Source organism: Pelobates fuscus, chromosome 13 (assembly GCF_036172605.1).
Source record: "Pelobates fuscus isolate aPelFus1 chromosome 13, aPelFus1.pri, whole genome shotgun sequence".
In the NCBI taxonomy this organism is placed as follows: Eukaryota; Metazoa; Chordata; class Amphibia; order Anura; family Pelobatidae; genus Pelobates; species Pelobates fuscus.
In genome coordinates this window covers 18,056,273-18,071,941 of record NC_086329.1, presented here as the reverse complement: position 1 = coordinate 18,071,941, position 15,669 = coordinate 18,056,273, and the positions used below count along the sequence as shown (strand labels likewise).

General features: G+C 42.7%; 1 protein-coding gene across 2 annotated transcripts in view; it reads left to right on the top strand.

The window, feature by feature from the left end:
• Positions 1-15,669, top strand: part of EXOC3L4 (exocyst complex component 3 like 4) — an 82,974-nt gene that overhangs the window by 35,710 nt on the left and 31,595 nt on the right. For both annotated transcript variants that reach the window (XM_063439620.1, XM_063439619.1), the window contains exons 5-7: positions 9,755-9,857; positions 12,246-12,346; positions 14,348-14,443. In XM_063439620.1, the coding sequence (XP_063295690.1) occupies positions 9,755-9,857; positions 12,246-12,346; positions 14,348-14,443 (300 nt within the window). The remainder of the gene's footprint in view (positions 1-9,754; positions 9,858-12,245; positions 12,347-14,347; positions 14,444-15,669) is intronic.

Genomic DNA, 15,669 nt, shown 5'->3' with positions numbered 1-15,669 from the left:
ACTGAGGGGCTGAGGAAAGGGACAGGGGCTGAGGAAAGGGACAGGGGCTGAGGAAGAGGGACAGGGGCTGAGGAAGAGGGACAGGGGCTGAGGAAGAGGGACAGGGGCTGAGGAAGAGGGACAGGAACTGAGGGGCTGAGGAAAGGGACAGGAACTGAGGGGCTGAGGAGGGGGACAGGGGCTGAGGAAGAGGGACAGGGGCTGAGGAAGAGGGACAGGGGCTGAGGAAGAGGGACAGGGTTGAAGAAGAGGGGCAGGGACTGAGGAGGGGGACAGGGGCTGATGCTCGTATGCAGGGGCTGAGTAAGGTGGACAGGGGCTGAGTAAGGTGGACAGGGGCTGAGTAAGGTGGACAGGGGCTGAGGAGGGGGACAGGGGCTGAGGAGGGGGACAGGGGCTGAGGAGGGGGACAGGGGCTAAGTAAGGTGACAGTGCTGTGGAAAAGGGACAGGAGCTTAGGAGGAGGGGGGGGGACATGGGTTGAGGAAGGGGCCATGGGCTGAGTAAGGTGGCAGGGCTGAGGAAGAGGGACAGGAGCTTAGGAGGAGGGGGCCATGGGCTGAGGAGGGGGACAGAGGCTGAGGAGGGGGACAGAGGCTGAGGAGGGGGACAGAGGCTGAGGAGGGGGACAGAGGCTGAGGAGGGGGGCAGGGGCTGATGAAGGGAGCAGGGGCTGAGGAGGGGGACAGGGCCTGAGTAAGAAGACAGGGACTGAGGAGGGAGACAGGGACTGAGTAAGGGGACAGAGACTGAGGAAAGGGACAGGGACTGAGGAGGGAGACAGGGACTGAGTAAGGGGACAGGGCTTGAGGAGGGGGACAGAGACTGAGGAAAGGGACAGGGACTGAGGAGGGGGGCAAGGACTGAGGAGGGAGACAGGGCTTGAGGAGGGGGGCAGGGACTGAGGAGGGAGACAGGGACTGAGTAAGGGGACAGGGCTTGAGGAGGGGGGCAGGGGCTGAGGAAAGGGACAGGGACCGAGGAGGGAGACAGGGACTGAGTAACGGGACAGGGCCTTAAATAGGGGGACAGGGACTCGGGAAAGGGACTTAGGAGGGGGACAGGGACTGAGGGAGACAGTGACTGAGGAGGGGGACAGGGACTGAGGAGGGGGACACGGAAATGAGGAGGGGGACAGGGACTGAGGAGGGGGACAGGGACTCAGTAAAGGGACAGGGACTCAGGAAAGGGACAGGGACTCAGGAAAGGGACTCAGGAAAGGGACAGGGACTCAGAAAAGGGACAGGGACTCAGGAAAGGGACAGGGACTCAGGAAGGGGGACAGGGCCTGAGGAAGGGGGACAGGGCCTGAGGAAGGGGGACAGGGCCTGAGGAAGGGGGACAGGGCCTGAGGAAGGAGACAGGACCTGAGGAGGGGGGCAGGAACTGAGGAAGGGGGGCAGGAACTGAGGAAGGGGAACAGGGCCTCAGGAAAGGGACAGGCCTGAGGATGGGGGCAGGGACTGAGGAGGGGGACAGGGACTGAGTAAGGGGATAGGGCTTGAGGAGGGGGGCATGGACTGGGGAAAAGGACTAAGGAGGGAGACAGGGACTGAGGAGGGGGACAGGGCCTCAAATAGGGGGACAGGAACTGAGGAGGGGGGACAGGGCCTTAAATAGGGGGACAGGGACTGAGGAGGGGGACAGGGCCTTAAATAGAAGGGCAGGGACTGAGGAGGGGGACAGGGCCTTAAATAGGGGGACAGGGACTGAGGAGGGGGCAGGAACTGAGGAGGGGGACAGGGCCTTAAATAGGGGGACAGGGACTGAGTAGGGGGGCAGGGACTGAGGAGGGGGACAGGGCCTTAAATAGGGGGACAGGGCCTTAAATAGGGGGACAGGGACTGAGGAGGGGGACCGGGCCTTAAATAGGGGGACAGGGACTGAGGAGGGGGGCAGGAACTGAGGAGGGGGGACAGGGCCTTAAATAGGGGGACAGGGACTGAGGAGGGGGGACAGGGCCTTAAATAGGGGGACAGGGACTGGGGAGGGGGACAGGGACTGAGTAAGGGGATAGGGCTTGAGGAGGGGGGCATGGACTGGGGAAAAGGACTAAGGAGGGAGACAGGGACTGAGGATGGGGGGACAGGGCCTTAAATAGGGGGACAGGGACTGGGGAGGGGGACAGGGACTGAGTAAGGGGATAGGGCTTGAGGAGGGGGGCATGGACTGGGGAAAAGGACTAAGGAGGGAGACAGGGCCTTAAATAGGGGGACAGGGACTGAGGAGGGGGGACAGGGCCTTAAATAGGGGGACAGGGACTGAGGGGGGGCAGGAACTGAGGAGGGGGGACAGGGCCTTAAATAGGGGGACAGGGACTGAGGAGGGGGGACAGGGCCTTAATAGGGTGACAGGGCCTTAACTAGGGGGACAGGGACAGGGACTGAGGAAAGGGATAAAAAAAAACAAAAAAAAAAACCTAAAGTGCCTTCCCCCCTCCCTGAGGCTTACCTTGGGCCAGGAGGGGTGGGACAGGATCTGGAACCTGCAGCCTGCAGTCAGTGGAGTAAGCCGGCCTCTCCTGATGATGTCAGGAGGAGGGGGCGTGGCTTCCTCTGCTCCCCAGCGGTCCTGTGAGAAGAGCAGAGAAAGTCACGCCCCCTCCTACTGACATCATCAGGAGAGGCTGGACGACTCCACTGACTGCAGGGGGAGAGGTGAGTTTAGAAATCCGAGTCCCCAGTCAGAGGCAGGGGATTCGGATTTGTGCTCCCCCCTGCTCTCGCAGCCGCTTGTGCCAGCCCTGGGTCCTGCAGGACTAGTAATGGGAACGGCGTTCCTGCTGTGGAAAAAGTGCAGGAACGCCGTTCCCACGCGTTCCTGCAGGACTCGAGCCCTGTATGTCCTCAAATGTCCCTTGATGCAGCTTAGCCCATATTTTCCTCCCTTTCATAGTGCAGCCACTGTTTGATCAGGACAGGGGTTTATTTACGGGATAATGCCCCAGGACACTCATGGTACATTGAGATTCTTAAAAGTTTCAGCCCAGAATTGCACAACTCAACTGTGCTGAGATGTAGCTTCAGCATGGGCCTGTCCGTTTTCTCTCCTCTCCTTTCTCTCCACTCCCCTCCTGTTTTTTCTCCTCTCACTACTGACTTCAAGGGGCAGGAAGTACCATAACCACTTCAGCCTATTGTGGTCTATAGCTATAAGTGCTGTCTCCTGGTTCTTGGTCAAACTGTCTCTGAGTGGTTTGACACAAACTGGAAATCACCCAGATACCAATCACCTGACCCTGGCTCATCATATTGCTAATAAGGAATGCAGACTGCCCTTATTTTGGTCTCTGCAACTGGAACATAGTGTTAAAGGGTCTTGATGCACTGGGCATCCTATCAGAGAATGGACTCTAATGGGCACTTATGGTGGCCTCACAACCCTGTGGGTCAGGGTTTCCCCTTCACCAACTCCAGGAACATTGTAGCTCCACTTACACATATATCCACCAGCCTTCGATAGACCACATCATGGAAGGTTCTAAAACAAAATGTAACCTAATTTTTTTTAGAAAACACAAAAGAGAATAAAAACATCAACGCACGAATACCTACATTGGAATAAAGTCCTGTTTATTTCAACGTTATGTCTGTTACTCTATGATATGATATATATCAAAGGAATCACGTTTGTGTAGAATATGGCATCATTCCAATGTAAGCATTTAAGATTTAAATATTTGCTCTCTCGAATCTCTTCTAGAACAGAGGTTATGGGGAAAACATGTATTTTCAAAGAGCATTTTGTGCTCTGAGCCATATATGTTTTCATTATAGGTCTGTAAATCATTAATTCACGTACCACTCTCATCAGTCAGAAATAGTTAAGAGCAGGAACATCAATAAAAAAAATTAAATATATATATATATATATATGACTACTCCCAGGTTGTCTGCTTCCTGTCACTATTATCAATCACGAGTTACTATTATAGACTGAAAACACAAATGGAAATATGCCCTGGCCAGAATGCTCCTTCTTGTTGTATGTTGATGACTGCAGTTTATACCAAACAAGACAAACATTCTATGCAAATTGAAAGGTATTCTGAAAATACTCTTAAACAGCAACAACGGAGTATTCTGAAAATACAGACAAAAAATAAGGGATGATCTGCTGAACCAATTACAAATAAACCTATATATACAGATATACACTATGTTGTTTTAAGTAGAAATTGCGTTCACAAATGGCCACTCACACTTTCACAGAAGTTTGCAAGCCTTGAGATTTTTTTATTTTCAGAATAGGAGTTCCAAATCTTCTATCTGGGTTGAAATCTCCATAGATGTATTTATATGTGCTCAAGAAGAAAATATAATAAAAATAAGATGCACATTCAGAGTGAAGTACAAAATAAGTATTTAATAACTTACATCAAGGTTTAAAATCATCAATGTAGTCCCTCTATGTCACCACCAGGGGTCCTACGCGTTTCATCCAACAAAATAGGACTTCCTCAGGGACTTGTGTGGTGTTTGACAAATACAGATAAACAGGCAACGAACAGTGTCAAACACCACACAAGTCCCCGAGGAAGTCCTATTTTGTTGGATGAAACGCGTAGGACCCCTGGTGGTGACATAGAGGGACTACATTGATGATTTTAAACCTTGATGTAAGTTATTAAATACTTATTTTGTACTTCACTCTGAATGTGCATCTCATTTTTATTATATTTTCTTCTTGAGCACATATAAATACATCAATGGAGATTCCAACCCAGATAGAAGATTTGGAACTCCTATTCTGAAAAGAAAAAAATCTCAAGGCTTGCAAACTTCTGTGAAAGTGTGAGTGGCCATTTGTGAACGCAATTTCTACTTAAACCTATATATACAGTTATACACTATATGTTGTTTTATTTGTAATTGGTTCAGCAGATCATCCCTTATTTTTTGTCTGTATTTGTGTGGAAGACAAGAGGAAGTCTTCTGGGATATCATTGGAAATTTCATCCTATACAGGAAGGTTTCTTTCTGCTGATATAAATTAAGCACTTATTACACTGTGGTGGGTGTGCACACACATTGTTTTTTTGTACTTTTGTATTCTGAAAATTCTCTTTAACAGCAGCTCCCACAGTAGTTCTTAAAACCTGTCAAATGTGCCAGGTGTCGAGGTTTACCCAACTCCAACAATGAAGACATCGAACAAGGCCTGAAATATTTGTGGTTTTTAAGACCTGGTTTGTGATTTTTGCTATAAGGTTAAACAAATTTGACACAATCCTACCGGTTTTGCCAAGTGGTAAGAAGGGAGAAGGAGTTTGTTTTGAAGAGTAGAAATTTCTTGTGTAATTTTCCATTCCCTGCCCCAAGTCACATTGCTCTCATTGATACAAAAAGTTGTCGATCCAACACATCATGATTAATTATTCCTGAGCTTCTCGTTCTAAAAGTGAAGCCATTTCAGGCACACTTTTTTACGCATTTTCTATTTTGTATTTTCATAATGGTCTCACTTGCTACTGGTGGTCATTGTGCAGCATATCTATATAAACTCGTAATACACACCGTGATACTTAATTAACCAGACACAATCATAAAAAAAAAAAAAATTCCCATCAATCTACACGGAGTACTCGATTGTCACCGGTACACTAAGAGATCGGTCAGAAATAGAAAGACAGGAAGTATGTATTATCGAACCATAGAATGGCCAGGTTTAACGTCCAGAAAGAGAAAAAACATGAACTTTATACTAGCCAAGATCCGGACACCAGAAATAAAAGAATTACGGTAGAACTAGCCAGGTCAGGATTACAGAGGTCAAGAGGGTCAATAAACAAGCCAAAATCAAACAACTATAAAATCAGAGACTTTATAACGCACTATGCAAGGAACCAAGAGGAAACCACGACAGTGCAAGGACTATTGGGTAAAAAACTTTATTTAAACATTGAGGTGGACACTGATTGGTCCCCTTTGCGACCCCAAAAAGCGTGGGACTGGGGTCAAGTGATAACGAACCGTAAATGATGCTAGGCATTATATTAGTATAAGTATTGGGGTACCGTGAGAGTCCCATATCCTGCAAATAACATTCGCCTCTTTATCGTTGCATTCGGCACCTTCGGGTCCCATTAAGTTTTCACCCAATTCCGTATGAACTAAAATTTTAACAGCAATAGCTCGGCTTGAGAAAGGCTCTAACTGGGGGCCAAAATGTTACCTCTGTTTCAATACAAATATGCCTTTGGATTTAACCCTTGAGTGCTCAGACAACATTCAATTCTAAGCTCTTAAAGTTTTGTTGATAGCTTGCAGATATTTTAAGTAATACTTGGTATCACTTTACATGCTTTAACATCGGGGAAACAGAAGGGCGTCAGTTGGCATACATTGCATTAAGTACTATTTTCCATACCCATAATAAAATCACAGGGCTTTTTCGACATTCATAATCTGCTACATAGAGTAAAGTGCATTTCGCAGTGTGATACTTTGTCTAATCTATATACCGAAGCCTTGACGCGGCAGTTTTCTTATTGGCTAAGTGCCCTTCCATAAGAATGCATGTACTATAGCGCTGTATAACCCTGGCTAGTCTCCATAGCAACATACTTCATGTGGCTGTTGGTAGATATCGGATAACTCAGCAGGATTAAATAACTAAAGAAATTTTGTTTAAATGTATGGAGTTTACATTTCAAAGTGATGGAAACATTTCTTGAGTATATTGAAAATCTAAAGTATGCGGATGGACAAAATAATGAAAACATCATGTAAAAACGAGTTTAACCCCTTAAGGACACATGACATGTCTGACACGTCATGATTCCCTTTTATTCCAGAAGTTTGGTCCTTAAGGGGTTAAAGTCGCACTAAAGCGTTGTAAATGCAAATCTGTGTTCCTAACCCTTTGGTGTCCTTGTCCCTAGTTATATAGGTCTATTCCCCTTCCCCCATGTGTCCCCCAAAAATGATAAAATAGAGGTTATTACTAACCTTTTTCCAGCACCGAGGCTCCATAGGCTCTGCTTACCTTACCTCCTCCAACCACAACGTCACAGAGAAGGTGTGATCCAACTCCAATACTCATGCGTTTGCTTGTCAAACGCTGCACTCGCTTCCAAGCTTCTCCGTAGGAAAGAGCTGAATCAATGCTTTCCTATGGGTGCTTCCACATCACATGCTCGGGTATTACTGTCTTTCCAGCAAGAGCGCCTCTAGTGGCTGTCAATATAACAGCTACTGGAGGTGTGTTTGACCCTTCAAAGTAAACATTGCCCTTTTCACATTTTTACTTAAAGTGGTATTTTTTTCTCTGTATTTTCAGGTTTCTATGAAAAGGAAAAAAGTTTGAGACATTCAATCTGATGAAACACACAATGTACACAATACATCTCTTGTACAAACATATATCTCCTACTAGAAATGATGGAGAAATACTCTGTGGTTACAATTTGATCTGATGAAATGAATACATTAATGACTGCACACAAATTAGGAAATTAGATTTTTCTTTTCCCCTGCATTTTGCCATTATCTGATGGGAAACATATCAAACCTTGGCTCAATCTGACTTAAATTTCTAAAATGTTCAGCCAAAGTTGGACATTCTTACAGATTTATCTGATTTATGCAATCTGTGTTTATGCGAAATATCTATCAAACATTACTTACACTCCTTCTGCAACACACTGATGGCAAATGCAAAGTCAAATAGGAGAGACACCTGGGGAAAGTAGACCAAAAAACATATTAGAGATTATAAATACTAATAAGGTCTTTTAACCCCTTAAGGACACATGACATGTCTGACACGTCATGATTCCCTTTTATTCCAGAAGTTTGGTCCTTAAGGGGTTAAAGCGGCACTGTCACTCTCCCAAAAACGTTTTTTTGTTTTTTTTGGCTAAACTTGACAAAAGGCGGGTGTGAAAGAGCTCCCTGTACCCCGGCTGGGTACCTCTGCCTAGGACGGCTTCCTAGCTGTAACAGGGGACAAGCCGCAGCTTATGCCCACAGTCGCCGTGTCTTGACTGGGGCCCTGGAACCGCTTCTTCCTGGAGCCGAATGGGGAATTCGCTCTAGACACCCCCAGGCAATGGACGACACTCAGTCCTGGGAGCTCTAGTCCTTACAAGTACTTTCCCCGTTGAATCCCCTGCAAGCTGGAACAGCAGACACAGGAGTTAAATCTTCCTTCCCTCCAATAACAGGACAACGCACAGTATTGAAGTGTAAACTGGTATCGATTTTAATGGTGCCACACTTGGCCTTTTATGCAAATCCCCAAGCAAGGGGTACGCCCACATGGACCTTGTTGGGGATAGGGACACAAACTTCCAAACCAATAACAACACATTTACAATGTAAGGCACTCTCAAACATGGCACACAATCCCTCCCCTCTGCCTGGGAGATAATTAGATCAGATACTGGATTAACTCAATTATCTCCAGGCAGAGAAACCACACATTTCTAAAAAGTCCCCAAAGTGCCCCAAAACACATGATATTCCCACATCCCCTGATAGCCCTGATCTGGGTGACTAACATATCCAAAAATCATCCAGATCAGTTCAGGGGTTCAGAAATTCCATGGAAGTAGTTTATTTGACCGACCACAGGCTGTGTCCCATGTCTCATTGTCCCATGTCCAAAACAGTTCCAGAGAATCAGGGCTTGCGGTCGGTCTAGTTCGGTAGTTTGAAAACTAACAAACTACCGAACAGAGTCAATAGTCTTACCCTGGAGCTTGTTCCCTTCATCCAGACAAATGATCCCACTGAACAGTGCCCTTCTAAGTTGTATAGAAACAAACCCAGGTGATGATGGAAGTCCAGCGGTATTCGGGAGTTTCTGTATCTGATTTTAGTTCCAGGAGATTCATGCCCAAACACTGCTGCCTTTGTTCATGCGAACAAGATGGCCACCACCTCATGGTTGTCTATAGGAATTGCGGCCACCCAGACAAACAATTAGAACACTGCGGTGAGAAACGTTCCAAGTTTTTAACAGGTGTTATCAAGCTCCAGGATGGTCTCTGGTTCGTGCAGTTGTTCGGTACTTTGAAGTGCCACTTCGAAAGTTCGAAGTGTGGCCACTGGCCATATAAGTCCAAACAGGCACACACAGAGACTTTAACATTATATTTCACCAGGTCCATAGTCTGTGGACAGGAGGCTGGCAAAAGGGGAGTTTGTCACAGCAGGATCCTCCACAAACTCTCGTGCATGTGCGAGATCCTATACATACTCTTGTGCATGCACGAGGGTACAGCAATAACATCAGCACATGGCAGCTGAAGCGCAAGGAGCAGAAGAGGATCAGATGAAAGAGGATGGCGGTACCCGCAAGGAACAGGTTTGGGCAATTAAAACTTACCTTTGCTGACCGCCAGACCCCCAGTGATGTTACTGTCGGGGGTTTTTTGGAAATTATGCAAAGACTCCAGACAGTGACAGTGCCATTTTAAGGGCACCTTAAAGTTGTGATACTTTGACATTGCACCCTGACTGCAGCCTCTCAATACTCTGCTATCTTTTTAACCAGCAAATATAATTTACTTTGTTCCTATTGGTTAAAAAATATAACGGCTAATGAAACAAGTCACCAAGTTCTGGAAGAAAATGCTATCACTACAAAAAGACGAAAAGTACAAAAATATATATTTAGCCCCAAAAAATCATCTGCTTTATGTATACTTTCAAACAATTACTATTTCCTTTTATGGAATAATCACCTTTATGAGAAATTATATAAGTTAATATATAAGATAATATTTCTGATTTATTTATTTTTTCAGCGATTCTTTTATGGGTCATCCAGACATTAATGTTACCAAGATTTCTTTGTTAGATGACGAATGCATCCAAAGATTAAAGAGTGATTATCAATCTGAGCTTCGGGTAAGAATGGATGTTTGTGTTATATGATCTGTAAAAAAAAATGCAGAAATTAATAATTCTACAATGTAAAAAAAAAAATGTAGGCCAGATGATTATTCAATTTTGCTCCCTATATGGGATGATCATTTTAACCCAAATGCCAGGACCAGGTTGGGACAGACTATGGGAGTTATTCACTAAACCAACAATTGTAGTGATTTAAAATTGTGATTTTAATTGAAGGTAAAATATGGATCTTAGGGAATATCTTTTGAGATCATTCAGTGAATAGTGGTCCAGCGTAGCATCTCAGAACCACATATTCAAATCCAGGCAAGATCAACTTCATCAATTATACGAGATCAATGAAATGACTACCATTAAGTTGGGTAACTTCTAGTACCCATGACGGACTCAGAAATCAGCAATAAGCTTAACGTACCTTTCCTGGTTGTACGTTTTCATATTATTAAAATGATCCGGATGGTAATAAAAGGTAAAAGGCTAATCAAAAGGTAAAAAGCCAGCAGTGTCCCATTAGAATTTTAGTAAAATTATATTTTCAAGTGAAAGTTTTTCATGTGATAACATGATTCTCTTTTGTAATCGCAGAGGGATCAAATAATAATAATAAAAAAAAATAATAATTTACTGATAAACTGTTTTTAAAACTTTACAGGAAACCTTAAAAATGTATTTAAACAACATTGTCAGAGAAGAGACAAAACAGTGGAATGAAAAAGATGAACCTGATCAAGAAATGCTACAAAACACGTCCCATTGTCATATCTATATCGACATAGAAGAGGCAAGTAGAAAGAATCTTTTTTTTCTTAAAGGCACACTACAAACACCTAGAGCACTTTAGTTGTGACAAGAAGTACATATTTCAATAGAGATTTTTGGGAAATAGATTTTTATTCATAGAGCAAGTATGTAAAAGACCGATTTTCCGACGCAGTGGAAAAGTAATTTTTAAATCAGAGTAATCCAATAATAATAGGCAGTGATAACATATTTCAATAGAGATTTGGACTTTTATAAAGCAACCTTGTTACACCCCCCTCACTGTCAATCAAACAACAAGTCCTGTTACTTCCTGGTTGTTTAGCTCGGTGGAGATAAACTCAAGAGGCAGCGATTGGCACCTGCCTTGCATAGACTTCTCATTGAGCTGCATCTTATCCAAAAATTGCAGACCTTTGAGTGTAGCACAACACATTCGGGGCAAAGAAATAATATACACTAGTTGAAATACCCCATATTGTGACTTGAAAATATTGGTTTTGGTTACAGAAAGAGTAAATGATTATATATAAATATTTTTTATAGTAATACATTAGATTGTTATAAAAATTAATAAATATATCTGTTTTTCTTTTTTATAGTGTGAGTCATATATATTAGTATTATTTTTTTTTTTGTAGAAATGTCCTCTGGATAGAAAGGAAACATAGCAATGGCTAAACTAATTGCATTTCAATAACTGTTACTCCGATATCACAGTTATATGATAATAGCAGATACGCTGCTACTCAAGGTCCTGTTCATTGGCAAATATAAAGTCTATGAATTTAAAATTAATATAAAAGGTGTAACCCCCAAATTGCTAAACTGTGAAGCTGTAGGCTTATAGAAGTGAAAAAAAGTAGATAAATTAAATTATACGGTATATTAAGAACTCTTGTGATATGAAGACTATTACAGGATACCTTTAAACAGGAGAGGGCTAGCAGGGTGTCAAGGGGGAGGGGAAGATGCCCCCAGACCCATAAATCTACATAGTATTGTGATCTAATGTGTGGGCCTGGCTATCACAAACTATGAAGGCATATGATGACTGCCCATAGTGTTGTAGGCAATTGGCTGGGTAAATGAAAATCTTAAGTCAAAATATTTTTTTTACATTAGCTACTTATACTATACATTTATTTGAAATTTCCCTTGTCCGTTCTCCACTATTCCAAGTTTAATAAATTGAATTACTCCGCTGTGAGTTGTTTTGATTTGACAAAAGTAGAACATTTTGTTACTGCAATGAATCAATTTCTTTTATATGCTACACAATAGGGAGGTTATTGTATCCGTTGTAAATTCGTATCACTCAAATATTCTTATCTGCTGTAAAACCAAATTAAATTGCAGAATGATTTTATCATATGTATTTAAACATTGTTCCCTAAAACATTATAATGGGGGAAGGATGGTGAGTTAGTTTGGTCACAAAAATGTCATTTGGCCATACGTGTATCCAGACCAAAAATTGTCAGTTCTCTCCTGCCTTCAAAACACAACATCACTTGTTAATGACGTGCAAAATATTGCATAAATGTAGGCAATGTATGTTTATTACACTATATTAAATCAATGTATTAGTATTAAATAACAAATGTGCGTTTTTAATTCCAGATGACAGGGAATCATATAAGAGAGTCAGCAAAACTTTCAAAAGACTTAGAAACACCAACATTTCATATTTGTATGGAGGAGCTATCCACCTTTACTGAAAGGTCTGTGCAATTTTAAACCTTTGAACCTTCCCCGAGTAAAATGTTTCAATCACTGACCTAGACTATTGTAATATTAAAAAAAAAAACTTGTGTGTCACATATTTAAGTTCTGGTTTAAAAAACTCCATTTAGAGTGCAGTAGTTTATATTATAAAATTTCTTTAATAATTCATTGCAGGGTTTAAATGCATCTAGTGACTGTAGCTGTCGCAGGGATAGCTGAGAAAATGTGGTTATTTCAATCAGGTGATCTCATGGATACCATCTAATAAGTGCAGAGCAGAGGTTCGACATGCATGCGCAATAGCCTCCTACCGTGTTTCCCCGAAAATAGGACCTACCCCGAAAATAAGCCCTAGCCGAATTTTCGGGGTGGGCTGCAATATAAGCCCTACCCCGAAAATAAGACCTAGGCATTTTACCTTTGGCGGGACTTCCTTCTTCTATGAGGAGGGGGAGGAGCGTTGCGGGCCGCGGCATCGCGCAGCGTGATGACGACGTGCGCAGCGTGATGACGACGTGCGCAGCGCCGTCAGTCTGCCTTCACGGATCTTCAGCGGAAGGATCCATTCCGGGCGGTGAGGCACCCAGTGGTCGGACTCTTTGAACTGTGAGTAGATACCGGTATTTTATGTCTGGGACTTAATTAATTAAAGGGGGGGGGTGAATTAATTAAAGGGGGGGTGAATTAATTAAAGGGGGGGTGAATTAATTAAAGGGGGGGTGAATTAATTAAAGGGGGGGTGAATTAATTAAAGGGGTGGTGGATTAATTAAAGGGGTGGTGGATTAATTAGAGGGGGGTGGATTAATTAGAGGGGGGTGTGGATTAATTAGAGGGGGTGTGTGGATTCATTAGAGGGGGGTGAATTAATTAGAGGGGGTGTGGATTAATTAGAGGGGGTGTGGATTAGAGGGGGTGTGTGGATTAATTAGAGGGGGGTGAATTAATTAAAGGGAGGGTGGATTAATTAAATGGGTGGTGGATTAATTAAATGGGTGGTGGATTAATTAAATGGGTGATGGATTAATTAAAGGGGTGGTGGATTAATTAGAGGGGGTGGATTAATTAGAGGGAGGGTGAATTAATTAGAGGGAGGGTGAATTAATTAAAGGGGGGGTGGATTAATTAAAGGGGTGGTGGATTAATTAAAGGGGGTGGATTAATTAGAGGGGGTGGATTTATTAAAGAGGGGGGTGGATTAATTAAAGGGGGGGGTGGATTAATTAGAGGGGGTGGATTTATTAAAGGGGGGTGGATTAATTAGAGGGGGTGGATTTATTAAAGGGGGGTGGATTAATTAGAGGGGGTGGATTAATTAAAGGGGGGGGTTCAATGTACATACCGGTACTGTAAATAAATAAGCCCTACCCTGAAAATAAGCCCTAGTGTGTTTTGTGTGACTAAAATTAATATAAGACCCGGTCTTATTTTCGGAGAAACACGGTATCTAATGGGGAAGCATTGGATTGGCTGAGATCATCAAGATGAATGATCTCAGCCAAGGAGGCGGGGACAGCCACGTAGAGAGCAGCACAGCGTGGGAGAAGAGGTGAGTAAACTAACTTTTTAACCCTCGCGTTAGGGCAGATTCCTAACACTGTAGTGTTCCTTAAAGCATATCCTGACAAAATACAAAAATACTAAATTTGATGTGATAAAGTTTATATAAGTATTCAAAGGTAACATTTCCTTGATTCTATATTTATCTATATAAGTAAGTTATCATTATATCGTAATCATATTTACCAACGCAAATAAGTCATTATTATTATTAAATGGCTCTTTTATAGGAAAAATAATAATAAATGAAATAGAAATTTTTGCCACTTGTTGGACTGTTGTCTTTATCTTATATTCATCTCATCTACCAAGATGCTTTGGTTCACTCAGTATACATATGAATCATTTCAATTTTATCTTAAGTAGAATGTATTCGTCCTGCTATTTGTATCAAATTAAGAAATCACATGTCCATTAAAAAATGTATTTGTTTTTTAGGCTGGTATCAGAATTTACATCCTTTTTCTCGGGAAGTTTCACTGGCTTGTTTGTTCAATACTTAGTTATCTACGTGAACAGCTTTCAAAAATTAAGGTAAGCAAAGGTTAACTTTAGGTCGTAGAAAGTAGATACAACCTAGCTTGTCTGCTGCTGCAGGTTCACACGGAGCCATTGCCCCACTAGACAAGTTAGGTTGAGCATGAGTTTTTTGATTCACGCAGTTTGTTTCCATATTATTGTGTATTCTTCTTAAAGACTCCTACTTGATTGAATACAAGTTGCAGCTACTTCCTCTACAAAGAAACAAATGTTTTATACTTGTTATTCTAAAGGAAGTAATTCTAGAAGAGATAGATTTAGTGAGTTTCCTAATAATATCAGACTATTAGGCGTTACCAAGTATAACAATTTTACCTTATATTTAAAGGGACATTTCAGGCACCAAAACAACTTCATCTATATGGAATTATTATGGTACCAGGAGGCCCCTGGAGGCACTCTTACCTCATTGGGATAAACCGTTCTCGAACGGTTTAACCCCTAAGTTGCCTCCAGCAGTGATGTCCACTCACCCTCAGGCTTTTGAATTTCAGATTCAGGAAGCGGGGAGTGCTGCCGGGCAGGGGCGCAGCTGATCGGGTGAGAGCTAGTGCTCTCAGCCAATCAGTGACTCACAGTTCACTAAGCTTGCCTGTAAAATGTATGGATTTTTTTTCCAAGCCAGTTTAGTGAATAGGGAGTCACTGACTGGCTAAGAGCGTCAGCTGACCGCTCTCAGCCTATCATTGATGCCCTTGCCTGGCGACACTCTACATTTCCTAAATCTAAAGGGGGGAGTGGACATCGCTGCTGGAGGCAACTTTGGGGTTATCCATTTGAGAACAGTATAACGCCTTGAGGTAATAGTGCCTCCCGGGGCTCCTGGCACCATAACAACTTATTTTATATGACGTTTTGGTGACTGGAGTGTCCCTTTAATATGTGTCAACAATATCGTATTTGAATGTATTCTCTGTGAACTGTAGTGAAATGAAAATAAAACAAATGTGTAAAGTTTAGACCAAAAATAGTGGCATTGTTTCCATATAAGGACTATGTCCTGTCCTGTTTGGTGAGTCCTCTTACTTTCCTTCTGTATCTTTGGATGAACTACTATTACCAGCTTGTTTTATGATATTGTATCAACAAGCATTCATCCGAATATTTACTGAGAACCCGTCCGGGTTTTTTTTTTTTTTTTTTTAAATATTCTTTATTTATTGTTTTTCAATGAAATAATTGGGGTACAGAAAAGAAAGGGGATAGGGGTAGCACGGTGA